At 42.7% G+C, this 16,830-nt stretch overlaps 1 protein-coding gene across 1 annotated transcript in view; it reads right to left on the reverse strand.

Annotated features, from left to right (window-relative positions):
- Positions 1–589: 589 nt before the first annotated feature.
- The window catches only part of LOC122890977 (antigen WC1.1-like), a 41,586-nt gene continuing 25,345 nt past the window's right edge, over positions 590–16,830 (reverse strand). Inside the window, exons 8-15 of the mRNA XM_044226394.1 lie at positions 4,880–4,921; positions 4,473–4,787; positions 4,208–4,240; positions 3,537–3,674; positions 3,079–3,171; positions 2,700–2,783; positions 2,066–2,203; positions 590–793 (exon numbers count right to left, since the gene is read on the reverse strand). Of these exons, the coding sequence (XP_044082329.1) occupies positions 648–793; positions 2,066–2,203; positions 2,700–2,783; positions 3,079–3,171; positions 3,537–3,674; positions 4,208–4,240; positions 4,473–4,787; positions 4,880–4,921 (989 nt within the window). The 3' untranslated portion in view covers positions 590–647. The remainder of the gene's footprint in view (positions 794–2,065; positions 2,204–2,699; positions 2,784–3,078; positions 3,172–3,536; positions 3,675–4,207; positions 4,241–4,472; positions 4,788–4,879; positions 4,922–16,830) is intronic.

The following is a 16,830-nucleotide window of genomic DNA, read 5'->3' on the forward strand; positions in this document are numbered from 1 at the left end:
GAATCCTAAGCACACTCCACACCAAGCTCAACGCTAAACCCAAGACAGGGCTGGATCTCATAACTGTGGGATCATGACCCGACCAAAACCAAGAGTCAGACGCTTAACCAACTGAGCCACCTAGGTGCCCCAAATTGGACTTTTAATTGATCCATGAATTTCACTCTCTCCCCTACCCAACCTACCATCCTCAGTTTTTTAAATTCCTAGGCACATCTGGTGCCTAGGAATTGCTTAAAAACAGATGATACTATATCTCAAGGAAGAGCATACATGAATGTTCAGGATTGTTTGTTTTTTTTTCCCATGAGTTAGTCTTGGTAAGAATGAGGGTATGAATATGGACCAAGTTTAGAGTCCTTTGTCTAAGAAAGAGAGACTGGAACATTCGTGAACCCAGGCAAACTAAGGCCTTGAGTAACCCATAGGAGAGATAAGAAAACAGGTTAGTATACTCACCTTGTATTTCTTTGGAGGGAAACTGAATTGAGACAAAACTTGCAAAGTAATCAACAAAGCAAAAAGTAGTTTATTCAGAATATTTCATTTTAAGTAATTTCACATAATAAAAATTATAAGTCAGCACTATTCTACTGAAACACAGGCAATTAGAGTATCTGAGGCCTTATCTTATTTTCAATTCAACATCATGAGAAAACCATAGTAGATGTTTGAGGGGCATTTAGTTCAACGTCATCATATCCAGGATCCCCCTCTTCCCCCTGAAGCAGCCAGGGACTAGCTTCTTCTTTCCCAGGACCAGCTATCCCTCTGGAGAACTGTAGAGAAGAGCCTGAAACATTAAAGAGAAGTTTGGTTAGAATTGGGACAAAGAGACGGGACAGTGCCCCATGGTGGAAGCAAGTCAAGTCATGATGACAAAGCATCAGGTAATATCCAAGAAAGCTCAGACAATTTAATATAGTTACAGCAAAGATATAGCAAGATTATCCTATCAGGATCCAGTCCATGTGGGTCTCCAGAAACACTATTATCACAGGAGATCTATGGCCAACACAGGTGCTCTATAAAGACATGTTTCTCAGCAAAGAATGGCCCAAGAATGGTAAGAATCAGAAGAAGGGACATGCAGGTGTGCCTGGGTGGCTCAGTGGGTTAAAGCCTCTGCCTTCGGCTCACCCGGGGTCCTGGGATTGAGCCCCACATCAGGCTCTCTGCTCAGCAGTGAGCCTGCTTCCCTTCCTCTCTCTCTGCCTGCCTCTCTGCCTACTTGTGATCTCTCTCTCTCTCTCTCTGTCAAATAAATAAGAAATAAAATCTTAAAAAAAAAAAGAAGGGACATGCAAATTTCTCCTTTCACAATTGACAGGTCTGAATTCAGAAACAGAAGGGTACAGGAGACCTGGAAAAATCTCAGGTCCTCACTGACAATCCCACTCTGCTCTTGATGGCCTTGACTTGTGTTCCTACATGCCCCCCCCCAAAACAATCACAGCATCCTTCCATAGTTGCCACATCCTCAGGGTCACATTGGCCCTCAGAGGGAGAAATACTCTTCTCTGGAGAATGAGTGTCTTCATTTGACCACTGAAATGTCTGGAACAGATTGGCCCTGAACTGCCTACAAATTGAGACTCTATAATCCACCACCACGGCTGTAATTTTCAAAGCTATCATATATGATAGACTTTGTACATATTAGTGCTAACATGATTACAGTGCTTCTCAAATGATCAAATGCCTCACAAATTCCAACATTGCAATATTTCTTAAGTCTCTGAATGCCTTTCAGAGATAGGACAGTGCAAAAGTGTTATAAGAACAGTCATTCTGTTTTTGGACTTGGTAAACTAACCTATGTCTCAACGCAAGCACCTCAAAGATGAAGTTATGCAGATGTATATACCGAGAATATAGAGGGAGTCTCTCCCCCCACCAACACCTCCCGCAAGGAATGTGACAGCACAAAAGAAAGGAAGATGGTCAAAGGATATGAGATCATCTGAATTTTGAATCTATAAGAAGGATCAGCAATGAGGAGCTCAAATTAACCCTTTCCAGGACAGAGACAAAAGATTACAAGAGATCAACCAACCCCACTCACCTGTTGGAGAGGCCCTCACCACATTCTCCTCCCCTGGGGGCACTTCCCCTTCATTCACCCAGGAGGCAAAAGGAGCCTCAGGCACTGGGACCTCTTCAACATTATCATAGTCCTCACTAGGGGCATCAGTCTTCTGAGCTGGGGGTTTAGATGGAATCACAGTAAATGGGTTGGCCTGGAAAATATTTAAAATCCCTTCTGCCGCAGAGAATCTGATAGCTGCTAACCAGAGGCACTATTCACTCTGTGTTTTAAAAGGTCTTTTCCAAGGTCATGTATTTCATTTTAATGAGTCCATAAACCAGAAAAATAATCCAAACCTCTCAATATTTCCTGATTAAAACTACATATTTCAGGGAAACCCTTGCACCAGTATGCCTTAGTAAAATATTTGGTCAGTTACACTTTCCAGATGCTATTTTTCCAAACAGTGCGTATGTTGCAACTGAATGAGGATCGTTCTGGACACAGACAACCCAGCCTCACCATGAGGCACATCAGAGCAAGCAGAGAAGAAGGAGAGAAGAGATCCCACTAATCCCGGTCAAAGGAAGACTGTCCCTCTTGAATTTCATCTCTATGAAAGGAAGTCCCCTGCCCCCAATACCCAGCTGAGACAGTTCGCCTCTACTACCTGGAGCAGGTTGAAAGTCAGTGTTGTCCTCACCATCCCCAGTGTAATATGGCAGTTTAGTCACGGAGTCATCTGACAGGGCCCCTAATGTGGAGAAAAACACAAAACGAAAAAAAATCATAAAGCAGACAGCACACACCTGTAGGACCTGTGGTAAGGCTGAGAAGAAATGCTGGAGCACATGTGTCTCCTGTGGTATAAAGAGAAGGCTCAGAGATCACAGGAGCTCAGCGGAAACCCATCCATTGCCTTTGGAGGGGCTGCTTCTGTGAGCATGAGGGAGTATAGGGTCTGCAGAGAAGCCTTGGCTCACAGACAGTGGGCCTGGGGGAGGGGCTGACATCTAGAGGGCCCAGGAGGGCAAGGAAGGGATACACACCAGTGCTGCCCAGCAGATCTTCCTTCGTTGCCACAAGATAGTCAATCTCCTCGTACACAGCCTCGTTGGGAACATCTTCGAAGCTGGGTAAGGCTGAGCAAACCACCAGCAAGTGAGAAATGTCCCTGAGTTCATCCCTGAACCAACAAGCAAATCATTCTCCCCAGTGGTCAACATGGAAAAAGCCGCAGGGCTGCCAGGACTCCGGTAGAGTCTCCTCACACCCCGTGTGCTGTGTCTGCACCTCTCTGCCTTATCTGGCCCTGTGTCCACAGCTCAGCCCCTATTTTTTCTTGTCTCACAGAGAAGCCATGACTGACGTGTGTTCAATCCTAAGACAGCCCTTAGAGTTTCATGTGGGGCAGATGGAGGTTTTCAAACACAGTTCCCCCCTCCCACCTGGCCCTGTCTCTGGCCTCCATACACTTTCCATGTTACCCTGTACCCCTGTAGCCCACCTCTGCGCTTTGCTCTCCATCTGTACATCTGAATCACCAGGATGACGAGGACCAGGAAGAGAAGGGCCCCCAGGATGAAGCAGAGCATCTCAGACAGGGAGAAGATACCACGGACGAGATTTGGGCCTCGTCTGATCCCTAAGGAGAATAAAGCCAATGGGATTTGGAGAAGAGCAAGGGCCCAGGGAAACTCCTTCAGCATTTCCAGCCTGGGCAAGTCCCAGCCTCAGACATAACAGGATTGACAACAGTGACCCTGGTGGACACTCCCCAGGCTTTATTCTGAGATAAACTGAATTCTACTCCACTGAGGTCCAACGGAGTGCTGGGCCAACTTACACAACTGTAGCCCCCTTTCTTCAGGCTTCTCCAGACCAGAGCATCAAGCAACTCCTGGGATAGGCATCTTGCTGCAGGGGAGTGACACTCATGGGCAAGTGGGGAAACCTTAGATTCTGAAGCACAGGAACCAGCCTCCCTTGGCCCAAGGGCAGTGGAAATTTGAAGGGAGTGAAGGGAAGTTTCCCAAGGAAAATGCCCTAAGACCTCCCCACCAGCAGATGGCTCTCCAGGGTCTTTCCTTTCCTGAGTTGGCTAATTCTGTCAAATTCCACAGAACAGGTCCCCCAAATCTGAATATTCTCCCCTGCCTCCAGATTGTGGCACTGTACCTCCTGTAGGAGACTGCAAGCTTGTTCTTCCACCTAGAGAGAAAAATGGGAGTTTGAGGTCCAGGATTGGATCAGAGTGCAGGGCAGCCCATTTTCCCTACCTGAGCCCTGAAATCACTCCTCAATTACCACAACCTCAATGTTGAGACCTCCCCCTCTCCCAGATCCAGGGCTGACAGCATCTAGATGCGAACGCAAACTTCCCATTTTACCTGAGCCCACACCACTGGCCCACCCTCGCTCCAGCTCAGCCAGAGCCACTCACCAGAGCACCGCACCCCAGCGTCCTCCTCGTGCTTGCAGTTGTTCTGGCCCCAAGGGTCCGCAGCACAATCCCACAGGGAAGGCTCCCTGCCCCTGCATTTCACCTCATCCAGCCAGATGCTCCCATTTCCCGGCCCAAACGCAGCCTTCTGCAGTGCCTCGAGGGCAGAGCCACAGCCCAGCTGCTGACACACCACCTCCGCCTCTGCCAGGCTCCAGGAGTCATCACACACCGTGCCCCAGGAGCCCTCGTGCCAAACCTCCACTCGCCCTGAGCACTCCGTGTCTCCTCCCCTCAGTCGGAGCTTCTCTTTGTCTGAAAAGGCAGCAGCATCTTCTGTTACTGCCCCTGGGGTAAGGAAGGAGCCCTTGGGAGCCAACAGGGGAGAGGGGAGGGGCTTTATGTACCTGTGCAGGGGGCGGCAGTTGGACAGCTCCTGGGTCTCACTCCTGCAGAGGCAGACAAGGGGGCACTGCTAGATCCGGGACAGCTGGGGGTCCTCTTCCCCAAACAAGATTATCTGAAGTGCTTGCCTTCAGCCCAAAGGACAAGTGAAAATAACAGCCTTCCTAATTAGTCTAATGGGCTGAATTACTGAGACATTCGCTAAAAATCATAACCATTGTCTGTTTATTTTGTTTATTTGTTTCTCACTTTCCACATTGCACAATAAATAAAACACAGACGTGTGTGCATACACACATACACACGCACACAAACTCCATGAGAGGAAACACTTTGCATGTTTTATGCATCTCTATGTTTCTGCTATGTATACGTGGTATATTGTATGCATTCATTCAACAAGTGTACATTGAGAACCTTTTATAAATACTATGTATAGGGGCTTGATAAATATTTATTGAATAAATTGGTGAATAAAATCCAGTAAAACATAATTCCTACTTACTTAATAAGTAAGTTAATAAAGGGAATACAAATTGATATTAATGGTTTGTGGCAATAATAGTGGATTTTTTTTAAATCCTGAAAAATTTGCATTCACTATTCCATTTATATTTTTAATGGAAAATTACATAACATATTATAAACTTTTCTTATCTATTTTTCAATATGACATGTGCACAAGCAAAGATTACTATGTTAAGAGGATACTTTTTATAAAGAACTGGAATAAAGAGGATTCAGAGAAAAACAGTTAGGTAGACAAACGGCTAAGGAGTGAGACAGAAATATTTACATGATACTCAAATATATTGACAAAAAACTACCTGGAGAGAGGACACAGATAATAAACATGAGATGAAAAAAAGACAAAAAATGGAAACCAAAGGAAGAACAGAAATTCAAAAAATTACAAGAAAACAGAAGCATACATGGTACTTGTCATAAAATACCAGAATTAGCATATTCTTTCCATGTGATCCTATCCAACTTCCTACCCTGTGAACATCTCAGAAAATGATGGCAGGACCTCTTTGGGTGGTCGCTTACTTTCAGCACTGGAGTCTTCACTATCACTCAACTCGTCATGTTTGATTGTAGAAAATTATCATCAATATAAGGTCTTAGAGTTTAATATCCCCTTGGCTTTTAGGGACACAGAAACAAGAAAAGGAGGAAAGAGAAGCAAAGAAGGGAGTGAGCTCAGCCTTTGAAATATCTATCACCATGCTATCCCCTGGCTGTGGACTTCAGGCAACTCCTAGCCTATCCCCCAAGATATACCTGAGCTGGCAGGGAAGGGGGAGGGGGAAAGAAGGAACTGGAAAAGAATGTTAAGGGAAAGGAAAACACTATGAAAATGCAAAAAAAAAAGTAAGAAAGAGGAAGAGGCCATCCCACCGTGACTCCAGTGTTCTTTTACCTGACGTTATCGTTCATTCCCTGAGGGACCATTACAAGGTGAGATACCTTTATGCTACTTTTACTTAGAATGTACTCAAATCTGCCTCCTTGTAAGCCCCATCGATCAGCCTGGTGTCCTGCCCCCTGCATCAGCTAGTTCATGGTGATTCATCTCCTTCCACAGTAAAGTCCTTCAAAGTTCAACAGTCAAGTTACATCTATTCTGGCATTTTTGCTAATTAGCCTAGTTACAGACTTCCTGTGACATGGTTTCCAGTTGTTTTTGCACTGGAGACACATAACCCAGACAATAAAATGTGCCAGTGTCACTTCTAAAAATAGATCACCATTGTATCCAGGATCTATAATGAACTCATCAAACTGGGTGGCTCAGTTGGTTGGACGACTGCCTTCGGCTCAAACTCAACACACACAAAACAGACAATCATATCAAAAAATGGGCAGAAGATATGAACAGACACTTCTCCAATGAAGACATACAAATGGCTATCAGACACATGAAAAAATGTTCATCATCACTAGCCCTCAGAGAGATTCAAATTAAAACCACATTGAGATACCACCTTACACCACTTAGAATGGCCAAAATTAGCAAGACAGGAAAGAACATGTGTTGGAGGGGATGTGGAGAAAGGGGAACCCTCTTCCACTGTTGGTGGGAATGCAAGTTGGTGCAGCCTCTTTGGAGAACAGTGTGGAGATTCCTCAAGAAATTAAAAATAGAACTTCCCTATGACCCTGCCATTGCACTACTGGGTATTTACCCCAAAGATACAGATGTCGTGAAAAGAAGGGCCATCTGTACCCCAATGTTTATAGCAGCAATGGCTACGGTCGCCAAACTGTGGAAAGAACCAAGATGCCCTTCAACAGACGAATGGATAAGGAAGATGTGGTCCATATACACTATGGAGTATTATGCCTCCATCAGAAAGGACGAATACCCAATTTTTGGAGCAACATGGACGGGACTGGAAGAGCTTATGCTGAGTGAAATAAGTCAAGCAGAGAGAATCAATTATCACATGGTTTCACTTATTTGTGGAACATAACAAATAGCATGGAGGACATGGGGAGCTAGAGAGGGAAAGGGAGTTGGGGGAAATTGGAAGGGGAGGTGAACCATGAGAGACTATGGACTCTGAAAAACAATCTGAGGGTTTTGAAGGGGCTGGGGGTGGGAGGTCGGGGTACCAGGTGGTGGGTATTATAGACGGCACGGATTGCATGGAGCATGGGGTGTGGTGCAAAAATAATGAATACTATTATGCTGAAAATAAAAAATAAATTAAAAAATAATAATAATAAATAAAAATAAAAGTAGATCACCCTATTACACAACAACAAATCAATCCACTTAGTAATTAAAATAAATCTATTTCTCGCACTGAATACTACACTTCAGCACCTTACTTCTCACTCTTTGCCCTTCACAGTTTCTCAAAAGTGTTGTATGCTTTTCTAACCATCACCTTATTGATACTTTTATTTCTGGTTTCTACCCTGCCTCAAAAATGTTCTCATTAAACAGTCAATAACACACAATGCCCAAAATCTGTTGGGTATTTTTCAGCTCAAGTGTTCTTGAAACCTCAGTAGAATTTAATATATATAAACATCCCCCTTTCCTGGAAAGGAACCCAAGTTCCAAACACAGTATTGTTTGGGTTCTTGTTTCTCTGTCTGCTCTGCATGAGACTGCATGTCTGTTCACAGACTGTACTATATTTTAAAAGTTAGGTTCCCTGGAGTCTGTTTAAGGAGCATTTATATTCCCAGTGATCTCAACTCTATCTAACAATCAGGGAGATGGAGTGACAGCCAAGAGAAAAAAAAAAAAATGAGAAGGAATGAGAAGCGAACCTGCTGAACACTGCTGAAAATTCATGAATACTGGAGAGGAAAGTCTGCTACATTTCATTACCAGTTCAGAGGAATGGTGGACCCTAACGCTTAACTGGATGAGTTTAGAATAGTAGAAGAGGGGAAATTGTTGAGGACCCTGAGTGGTTACTGACCATACTTTCAGAAACTTGGCTGTGGACGAAGGAGAAGAGAGATGGACAGTAGCAAGGAAGTCAAGGAAAACTATTCAGGTCTTTTTCAAGATGAGAGTCATACAAACCCATATATATATATATGTATGTATATATATATACACATACACACACACACACACATATATATATATTCTCGTCTATATATATAGATGAGAATAAACCAGGAGATGGGGAAAGTTGATGGCACTAGAAGGGAATAAAAGTGAAGACTTTGACAAGTGCAGTTAGGATCCACAGCCTGAGCAGAAGAGCTGGCCTAATATGAGGCCTGAGGCCACTGACCCAGGAGGCCAAACAAGTACAGAGTGGGCGAAGACACCACAAGTAAGAAGATTTGGTGAAAGGCAGAGGAGGAGTTTGCAGCCAACTGTTCTAATTTCTCAGTGAGGTAAGAGGCAAGATCATGATTTGAGACTAGATGGTGGGGATCAGGTGCTGACAATGTGAGGAAAGCGGAAAATACATAAAACACCTTTTAAATTTAGGGCAAGCACACATATTGAAGATGTATAGTAGTCCCCAAAGACACTATGGAACCCCCAGTAGAGACTGGGTCCATGAATTCGAAAGTAGAGTAGCCACTTGACTATGTGTTCTTTCCCCACCTTTGCCTTAGTCCAGTGCAGACAAGGAGTACTCAGGTAGTTGACTTTAACCAGGTCTGGAGTTCGTCAGGTGAGGCTGACAAAGAGAAGGCAAGGGAATTGTAGAAATTAAAGGAGAAGAATTATAATGTTGGATCATATTATCTAATCTGACTAAGAAAAAATGTGCAGATAGATGGAGAGTAGAAAAGTAAGAAAAAACTGACGGGAAAAGTTCGGGCAACTCCATGAGGACAAGAAATTATTTGAAATGAAGCATATGGTTAGGATCCATAAGGATAGGAAACACTGGTCAGAGAATGGAATAAAGAAATCAAGATTTTGGGGGAGGAGTCAAGATGGCGGAGAAGTAGCAGGCTGAGACTACCTCAGCTAGCAGGAGATCAGCTAGAGAGCTTATCTAAAGATTGCAAACACCTGCAAATCCATCAGCAGATCGAAGAGAAGAAGAACAGCAATTACAGAAACAGAAAAACAACCACTTTCTGAAAGGTAGGACTGGCGGAGAAGTGAATCCAAAGCGACGGGAAGATAGACCCCAGGGGGAGGGGCCGGCTCCCAGCAAGCGGCGGAGCAACGGAGCACAAAATCAGGACTTTTAAAAGCCTGTTCCGCTGAGGGACATCGCTCCGGAGGCTAAAGCCCACACGGGGTCGGCGTGACCTCAGGTCCCGCGGGGTCACAGAAGGATAGGGGGTGTCTGAGTGTCGCAGAGCTTGCGGATATTGGAACGGGAAAGCCGGCTGCAGAGACAGAGCCGACAGTAAGCTCGCAGCTCAGAGTTGCCTTGAACCAGTCGCAGGCTCGGTGAGCTCGGAGCGCGGCCGGAGGTTAGGCAGACGCGAGTTACTAGGAGCTGTTCGCTGAGGGCGCACTGGGGAGCGGGGCCCCGGGCTCTCGGCTCCTCCGGGCCGGAGACCAGGAGGCCGCCATTTGTATTCCCGTCCTCCGGAACTCTACGGAAAGCACTCAGGGAACAAAAGCTCCTGAAAGCAAAGCCGAGCAGATCACTCAGCCCGGCCCCTGGTAAGGGCAGTGTAATTCCGCCTGGGGCAAAGACACTTGAGAATCACTACAACAGGCCCCTCCCCCAGAAGATCAACAAGAAATCCAGGCAAGACCAAGTTCACCTACCAAGGAGTGCAGTTTCAATACCAAGGAGAGAGCAGCAGAATTCCAGAGGAGGAGAAAACAAACCACGGAACTCATGGCTTTCTGCCTGTGATTTTTTAGTCTTGCAGTTAATTTAATTTTTTTTTTCATTTTTTTTTCTCTTCTTCTGCTAAAATTTTTTGTAACTTTTACCCTTTTCTTTTTTTAACATTTTTTAACTAGATTATCTAATATATATATATTTTTTTATACTTTTCTTTATTCATTTTCTTTTTTTTTTAATTTTTTTTCTTTTTTTTCTTTATTTTTGAACCTCTTTTTATCCCCAAATCAGAAGAGATCCTAATCTCTTCAATCTTTTTTTTCTTAATTCTTTTTTAAATTCTTGATTGAATTTTTAATTCAATCTCTTTTTTTTTAAATCTTTTTTTCTTTCTTTCTTTTTGAACCTCTTTTTATCCCCAAATCAGAAGAGATCCCAATCAGAAGAGATTGGGAGATCCCAATCAAAGGAGATCCCAATCAGAGGAGATCCCTCACCCAATCGTGAGGGGGGAGAGAGATCCCTCACGATTTGGGATCTCTTCTGATTTGGTTAAAGCATATTTTCCTGGGATTGTTGCCACCCTTTTAGTATTTTACTTTCTCCTTCATATACTCTTAGCTGGACAAAATGACAAGGCGGAAAAATTCACAACAAAAAAAAGAACAAGAGGCAGTACCGAAGGCTAGGGACCTAATCAATACAGACATTGGTAATATGTCAGATCTAGAGTTCAAAATGACAATTCTCAAGGTTATAGCCGGGCTTGAAAAAGGCATGGAAGATATTAGAGAAACCCTCTCCAGAGATATAAAAGCCCTTTCTGGAGAAATAAAAGAACTAAAATCTAACCAAGTTGAAATCAAAAAAGCTATTAATGAAGTTCAATCAAAAATGGAGGCTCTCACTGCTAGGATAAATGAGGCAGAAGAAAGAATTAGTGATCTAGAAGACCAAATGACAGAGAATAAAGAAGCTGAGCAAAAGAGGGACAAACAGCTACTGGACCATGAGGGGAGAATTCGAGAGATAAGTGACACCATAAGACAAAACAACATTAGAATAATTGGGATTCCAGAAGAAGAAGAAAGAAAGAGGGGAGCAGAAGGTATACTGGAGAGAATTATTGGGGAGAATTTCCCCAATATGGCAAAGGGAACGAGCATCAAAATTCAGGAGGTTCAGAGAACACCCCTCAAAATCAATAAGAATAGGCCCACACCCCGTCACCTAATAGTAAAATTTACAAGCCTTAGTGACAAAGAGCAAATCCTGAAAGCAGCCCGGGAAAAGAAGTCTGTAACATACAATGGTAAAAGTATTAGATTGGCAGCTGACTTATCCACAGAGACCTGGCAGGCCAGAAAGAGCTGGCATGATATTTTCAGAGCACTAAACGAGAAAAACATGCAGCCAAGAATACTATATCCAGCTAGGCTATCATTGAAAATAGAAGGAGAGATTAAAAGCTTCCAGGACAAACAAAAACTGAAAGAATTTGCAAACACCAAACCAGCTCTACAGGAAATATTGAAAGGGGTCCTCTAAGCAAAGAGAGAGCCTACAAGTGGTAGATCAGAAAGGAACAGAGACAATATACAGTAACAGTCACCTTACAGGCAATACAATGGCACTAAAATCATATCTCTCAATAGTTACCCTGAATGTTAATGGGCTAAATGCCCCAATCAAAAGACACAGGGTATCAGAATGGATAAAGAAACAAAACCCATCTATATGTTGCCTCCAAGAAACTCATTTTAAACCCGAAGACACCTCCAGACTTAAAGTGAGGGGGTGGAAAAGAATTTACCATGCTAATGGACATCAGAAAAAAGCAGGAGTGGCAATCCTTATATCAGATCAATTAGATTTTAAGCCAAAGACTATAATAAGAGATGAGGAAGGACACTATATCATACTCAAAGGGTCTGTCCAACAAGAAGATCTAACAATTTTAAATATCTATGCCCCCAATGTGGGCACAGCAAACTATATAAACCAATTAATAACAAAATCAAAGAAACACATCAACAATAATATAATAATAGTAGGGGACTTTAACACTCCCCTCACTGAAATGGACAGATCATCCAAGCAAAAGATCAACAGGGAAATAAAGGCCTTAAATGATACACTGGATGAGATGGACATCACAGATATATTCAGAACATTTCATCCCAAAGCAACAGAATACACATTCTTCTCTAGTGCACATGGAACATTCTCCAGAATAGATCACATCCTCGGTCCTAAATCAGGACTCAACCGGTATCAAAAGATTGGGATCATTCCCTGCATATTTTCAGACCACAATGCTCTGAAGCTAGATCTCAACCACAAAAGGCAGTCTGGAAAGAACACAAATACATGGAGACTAAACAGCATCCTTCTAAAGAATGAATGGGTCAACCGGGAAATTAAAGAAGAATTGAAAAAAATCATGGAAACAAATGATAATGAAAATACAATGGTTCAAAATCTGTGGGACACAACAAAGGCAGTCCTGAGAGGAAAATATATAGCAGTACAAGCTTTTCTCAAGAAACAAGAAAGGTCTCAGGTACACAACCTAACCCTACACCTAAAGGAGCTGGAGAAAGAACAAGAAAGAAACCCTAAGCCCAGCAGGAGAAGAGAAATCATAAAGATCAGAGCAGAAATCAATGAAATAGAAACAAAAAAACAATAGAACAAATCAACCAAACTAGGAGCTGGTTCTTTGAAAGAATTAATAAAATTGATAAACCCCTGGCCAGACTTATCAAAAAGAAAAGAGAAAGGACCCAAATAAATAAAATCATGAACGAAAGAGGAGAGATCACAACTAACACCAAAGAAATACAAACTATTATAAGAACATACTATAAGCAACTCTACGCCAACAAATTTGACAATCTGGAAGAAATGGATGCATTCCTAGAAACATATAAACTACCAAAATTGAACCAGGAAGAAATAGAAAGCCTGAACAGACCCATAACCAGTAAGGAGATTGAAACAGTCATTAAAAATCTCCAAACAAACAAAAGCCCAGGGCCAGATGGCTTCCCGGGGGAATTCTACCAAACATTTAAAGAAGAACTAATTCCTATTCTCCTGAAACTGTTCCAAAAAATAGAAATGGAAGGAAAACTCCCAAACTCATTTTATGAGGCCAGCATCACCTTGATCCCAAAACCAGACAAGGATCCCATCAAAAAAGAGAGCTATAGACCAATATCCTTGATGAACACAGATGCAAAAATTCTCACCAAAATACTAGCCAATAGGATTCAACAATACATTAAAAGGATTATTCACCACGACCAAGTGGGATTTATCCCAGGGCTGCAAGGTTGGTTCAACATCCGCAAATCAGTCAATGTGATACAACACATCAATAAAAGAAAGAACAAGAACCATATGATACTCTCAATAGATGCTGAAAAAGCATTTGACAAAGTACAGCATCCCTTCCTGATCAAAACCCTTCAAAGTGTAGGGATAGAGGGCACATACCTCAATATCATCAAAGCCATCTATGAAAAACCCACTGCAAATATCATTCTCAATGGAGAAAAACTGAAAGCTTTCCCACTAAGGTCAGGAACACGGCAGGGATGTCCATTATCACCACTGCTATTCAACATAGTACTAGAAGTCCTAGCCTCAGCAATCAGACAACAAAAGGATATTAAAGGCATCCAAATCGGCAAAGAAGAAGTCAAATTATAACTCTTCGCAGATGATATGATACTCTATGTGGAAAACCCAAAAGACTCCACTCCAAAACTGCTAGAACTTATACAGGAATTCAGTAAAGTGTCAGGATATAAGATCAATGCACAGAAATCAGTTGCATTTCTCTACACCAACAACAAGACAGAAGAAAGAGAAATTAATGAGTCAATCCCATTTACAATTGCACCCCAAACCATAAGATACCTAGGAATAAACCTAACCAAAGAGGCTAAGAATCTATACTCAGAAAACTATAAAGTACTCATGAAAGAAATTGAGGAAGACACAAAGAAATGGAAAAATCTTCCATGCTCCTGGATTGGAAGAATAAATATTGTGAAAATGTCTATGCTACCTAAAGCAATCTACACATTTAATGCAATTCCTATCATAGTACCATCCATCTTTTTCAAAGAAATGGAACAAATAATTTTAAAATTTATATGGAACCAGAAAAGACCTCGAATAGCCAAAGGGATATTGAAAAACAAAGCCAAAGTTGGTGGCATCACAATTCCGGACTTCAAGCTTTATTACAAAGCTGTCATCATCAAGACAGCATGGTACTGGCACAAAAACAGACACATAGACCAATGGAACAGAATAGAGAGCCCAGAAATAGACCCTCAACTCTATGGTCAACTAATCTTCGACAAAGCAGGAAAGAATGTCCAATGGAAAAAAGACAGCCTCTTCAATAAATGGTGTTGGGAAAATTGGACAGCCACGTGCAGAAAAATGAAATTGGACCATTTCCTTACACCACACACAAAAATAGATTCAAAATGGATTAAGGACCTCAATGTGAGAAAGGAATCCATCAAAATCCTTGAGGAGAACACAGGCAGCAACCTCTTCGACCTCAGCCGCAGCAACATCTTCCTAGGAACATCGCCAAAGGCAAGGGAAGCAAAGGCAAAAATGAACTTTTGGGATTTCATCAAGATCAAAAGCTTTTGCACAGCAAAGGAAACAGTTAACAAAACCAAAAGACAACTGACAGAATGGGAGAAGATATTTGCAAACGACATATCAGATAAAGGACTAGTGTCCAAAATCTATAAAGAACTTAACAAACTCAACACCCAAAGAACAAATAATCCAATCAAGAAATGGGCAGAGGACATGAACAGACGTTTCTGCAAGGAAGACATCCAGATGGCCAACAGACACATGAAAAAGTGCTCCATATCACTCGGCATCAGGGAAATACAAATCAAAACCACAATGAGATATCACCTCACACCAGTCAGAATGGCTAAAATCAACAAGTCAGGAAATGACAGATGCTGGCGAGGATGCGGAGAAAGGGGAACCCTCCTACACTGTTGGTGGGAATGCAAGCTGGTGCAACCACTCTGGAAAACAGCATGGAGGTTCCTCAAAATGTTGAAAATAGAACTGCCCTATGACCCAGCAATTGCACTACTGGGAATTTACCCTAAAGATACAAACGTAGTGATCCAAAGGGGCACGTGCACCCGAATGTTTATTGCAGCAATCTCCACAATAGCCAAACTATGGAAAGAACCTAGATGTCCATCAACAGATGAATGGATCAAGAAGATGTGGTATATATACACAATGGAATACTATGCAGCCATCAAAAGAAACGAAATCTTGCCATTTGCGACAACATGGATGGAACTAGAGCGTATCATGCTTAGCGAAATAAGTCAAGCGGAGAAAGACAACTATCATATGATCTCCCTGATATGAGGGAGTGGTGATGCAACATGGGGGCTTAAGTGGGTAGGAGAAGAATCCATGAAACAAGATGGGATAGGGAGGGAGACAAACCATAAGTGACTCTTAATCTCACGAAACAAACTGTGGGTTGCTGGGGGGAGGGGGCTGGAAGAAGGGGGGTAGGGTTATGGACATTGGGGAGGGTATGTGCTTTTGGGTAAATTGGAAGGGGAGATGAACCATGAGAGACTATGGACTCTGAAAAACAATCTGAGGGGTTTGAAGTTGCGGGGGGGTGGGAGGTTGGGGTACCAGATGGTGGGTATTATAGAGGGCACAGCTTGCATGGAGCACTGGGTGTGGTGAAAAAATAATGAATACTGTTTTTCTGAAAATAAATAAATTGGGGGAAAAAAAAAGAAATCAAGATTTTAAGCTGTACTGTTGTTGGAGGTCAGTGGTGTATGCATAGGCAGAGATAGGAGGAAGTCAAGGAGCTGAGAGGTGAGGCTGCTGTGTCAGTTGTGTTTAAGGATATTGGAGGAAGTACCAATGGTTCCAGGAGTAAGACAGAGACAAGGAACTTGGTGAGTCTGGTGTTGCAGTCTTCAGTGGACAAGGGGAAGTGACCAGAAAGTTAGGATGGTGATAGCAACAAGCAGAAGTACTAGGTGGTATTTATTGCCTCATGGCATGAATTTCAAGTAGCTGGATGTTAAAAGAGACACAGAGGAGGAATCATTGAAAATGGCAACTGAGAGCAAGAAGTATATCTATTCCAAGTCTTAGAGAAAAGAGTGTTGAGAGGGGGAAAAAAAGAGCCTCCAAGTGAGGAAGAAATCAGTGTCTTCAGGGTATAAGCAGGTTTTGATCCAAACACCAAAGTGAAGGGAACTTGGAGGACATAAGAGAGTTTGAAGATAATGGGTTCCAACTTCCAGCAGGCTCTGTAGAACATTTTGGGAGAGTGAGATGAGGGGGACAGATTAAGCACTTGGTAGTTAATGAAAGGCTCAGAGGATACAGGATCAGCCCTGAAAACTGAGATCCTGAGGGTCTCTTAGAAGACAGAAATTCAAGCAGAAATGGGGTCATGAGGCTACTGACTTCTCAGCAGTTCTCCATGATGAGGCAACCAAGAAGATAAACAAATACCTCTTTAACAGGAATGTCTTCCTGGGCTCTGCCTCAGAGAGGTCTCTGTCTCTGCTCATCATTCCAGGGGAACCCTGATCTCCTCTCCCTCACCATTTTCTGCTCTGGCCATGATGGGATTTTTCTCGTGCCTCAAAGAT

This window comes from Neovison vison, chromosome 12, assembly GCF_020171115.1.
Source record: "Neovison vison isolate M4711 chromosome 12, ASM_NN_V1, whole genome shotgun sequence".
NCBI classification, from domain to species: domain Eukaryota; kingdom Metazoa; phylum Chordata; class Mammalia; order Carnivora; family Mustelidae; genus Neogale; species Neogale vison.